At 47.5% G+C, this 2041-nt stretch overlaps 1 protein-coding gene across 1 annotated transcript in view; it reads left to right on the top strand.

Moving 5' to 3' along the window:
• The window catches only part of LOC106817698 (metastasis-associated protein MTA3-like), a gene marked incomplete in the record, with an annotated part of 14246 nt that overhangs the window by 11092 nt on the left and 1113 nt on the right, over positions 1 to 2041 (top strand). The window contains 2 exon segments of the mRNA XM_014822392.1: positions 845 to 997; positions 1659 to 1855. Of these exon segments, the coding sequence (XP_014677878.1) occupies positions 845 to 997; positions 1659 to 1855 (350 nt within the window).

The following is a 2041-nucleotide window of genomic DNA, read 5'->3' as shown; positions in this document are numbered from 1 at the left end:
GGGTCGTTAGTGATAGCTAGATTACACCTGTCGTTAGGCAAAGGTGAGGGTCGTTAGTGATAGCTAGATTACACCTGTCGTTAGGCAAAGGTGAGGGTCGTTAGTGATAGCTAGATTACACCTGTCGTTAGGCAAAGGTGAGCATGTCAGTGATAGCTAGATTACACCTGTCGTTAGTGATAGCTAGATTACACCTGTCGTTAGGCAAAGGTGAGGGTCGTTAGTGATAGCTAGATTACACCTGTCGTTAGTGATAGCTAGATTACACCTGTCGTTAGGCAAAGATGAGGGTCGTTAGTGATAGCTAGAATACAACTGGAGTCCTAGTGGCAGTGTGAGAGGTGATGGATAGTACTATAGATTGATAGTAGTGGCAGTAGTAGCAGCAAAACGAATTGCTGTGTACAGGTGACCGAGTCATAATGGAAGTAGTACCAAGGATAGAATTGCTGTCCTTCGAAAACGCGCCTCAAAGCGGTAGTAAGTAGCGGTGTGTTGTTTGTAAATGACGGCGGGAGGCTCGCGATGTATAACGTAATTTATCGTTTGTTGTCGACCGAATAATCGATTGTTATCCCTCCACGAAGAAAATCGGGTCTTTCTTCTGTTAACTGTCTACATGTTTACTCAAACTGTATATACGTGGAATATGAGATACGTGTTTGTCCTTGATGACCTTGACCCCAGCAGTGCAATGTTGGACCAAGTTGCCGAAAAACGACAAAATCACGTTGGGTTACCTCGCGCCGATGCCTCTTCCGTGTGTGGCGCCCCCTGTGAGTGTGTGGCGCCCCCTGTGAGTGTGGCGCCCCCTGTGAGCTAACGTCGTCGCGATCGCTTGCAGGTGATGTGTTTCTATCGGCGGCGTGACATCTCGCCAGCTCTGCTCATGCTCGCGGATAAACACCAGATGGCGCTGGAAGACGAGCAGGACGACAAGCTGACGGAGAAGAATCGTCATCAGCTGAGGCATCGCGAACTGTTCCTCTCCAGACAGGTAGCGTGGCGCCATCTGCTGGAACATAAAGTAAAAAACTTAGTACGAAAAAATATCTTAAAAGTAAGCGAAGATGGTAAAATGCTGGCCAGGGTTGCCGTGAGTAGGTGGGGGGTGGGGTGGGGGTGGGATGGGGGTCATGAGTTTTTTACGCGTTTGTTCTACGTCACGCGTCCGTCGAATTAGAATGGATTCGACAGTGAAATAGGTGTGAGAATGAGAGGTTATCGTGTTTTATCTGCTGTAATGATGAAACGCATCTATTTAATGTTGTTGTTTTTAGATTTTTGTTTACACAGCAAAATATTCGGGTTGTGAAATGAACTCAATGGAATTAGACTTAGATGCAGGAAGGAGAATAGAGAATCTTTGACCCCCACGTAAATATCGCCCCACCTGGTTTAAAAAAAATCTCATGCACAACATTGAAAAAGAAGAAAGGTAAGAAAGGAGAGGAAAGACTAGATGAAGGTGAGGGGGAGGAAGAAAGGGGAGGAAAGACTAGATGAAGGTGAGGGGGAGGGGGAGAAAAAGGTCATGGAAGATAGGAGAAGGAAGAGAGGGCGGCCCGGGAACGTACAATAATTAAGAACCCCCGTCGACGGAGCGAAAAATGACGAGAAAGACGACGACGCAAAATGTTTGCGTTTTTTGCCCGCAGGTGGAGACACTTCCCGCGACGCACATCCGCGGCAAGTGTTCGGTGGCGCTGCTGAACGAGACGGAGCTTCTGCAGAGCTACCTCGACAAGGACGACAACTTCTTCTACTCCCTGGTCTACGATCCTTCACAGAAGACGCTGCTAGCCGACAAAGGAGAGATCCGCGTCGGCAGCAAGTTCCAGGCGGAGATCCAGGCTCTGCTAAGGGAAGGTGAGCGTCGTGTGTGCGCGCGCGTGATAACATAATAATGACGGTAATAATAATAACGAGAGCACTCGGAGAGCACAGAGCTCTGCCAAGGCAGCTCAATTCTCTCACTGTGGAAAATTTTATTAATTAATTAATTAAATAATTAATTGGATCTGGATCACCACCAAAATGT

The sequence above is a fragment of the Priapulus caudatus genome, unplaced genomic scaffold (assembly GCF_000485595.1).
Source record: "Priapulus caudatus unplaced genomic scaffold, Priapulus_caudatus-5.0.1 Scaffold1832, whole genome shotgun sequence".
NCBI lineage: Eukaryota > Metazoa > Priapulida > Priapulimorpha > Priapulimorphida > Priapulidae > Priapulus > Priapulus caudatus.
This window is presented reverse-complemented; position numbering and strand designations above follow the sequence as displayed.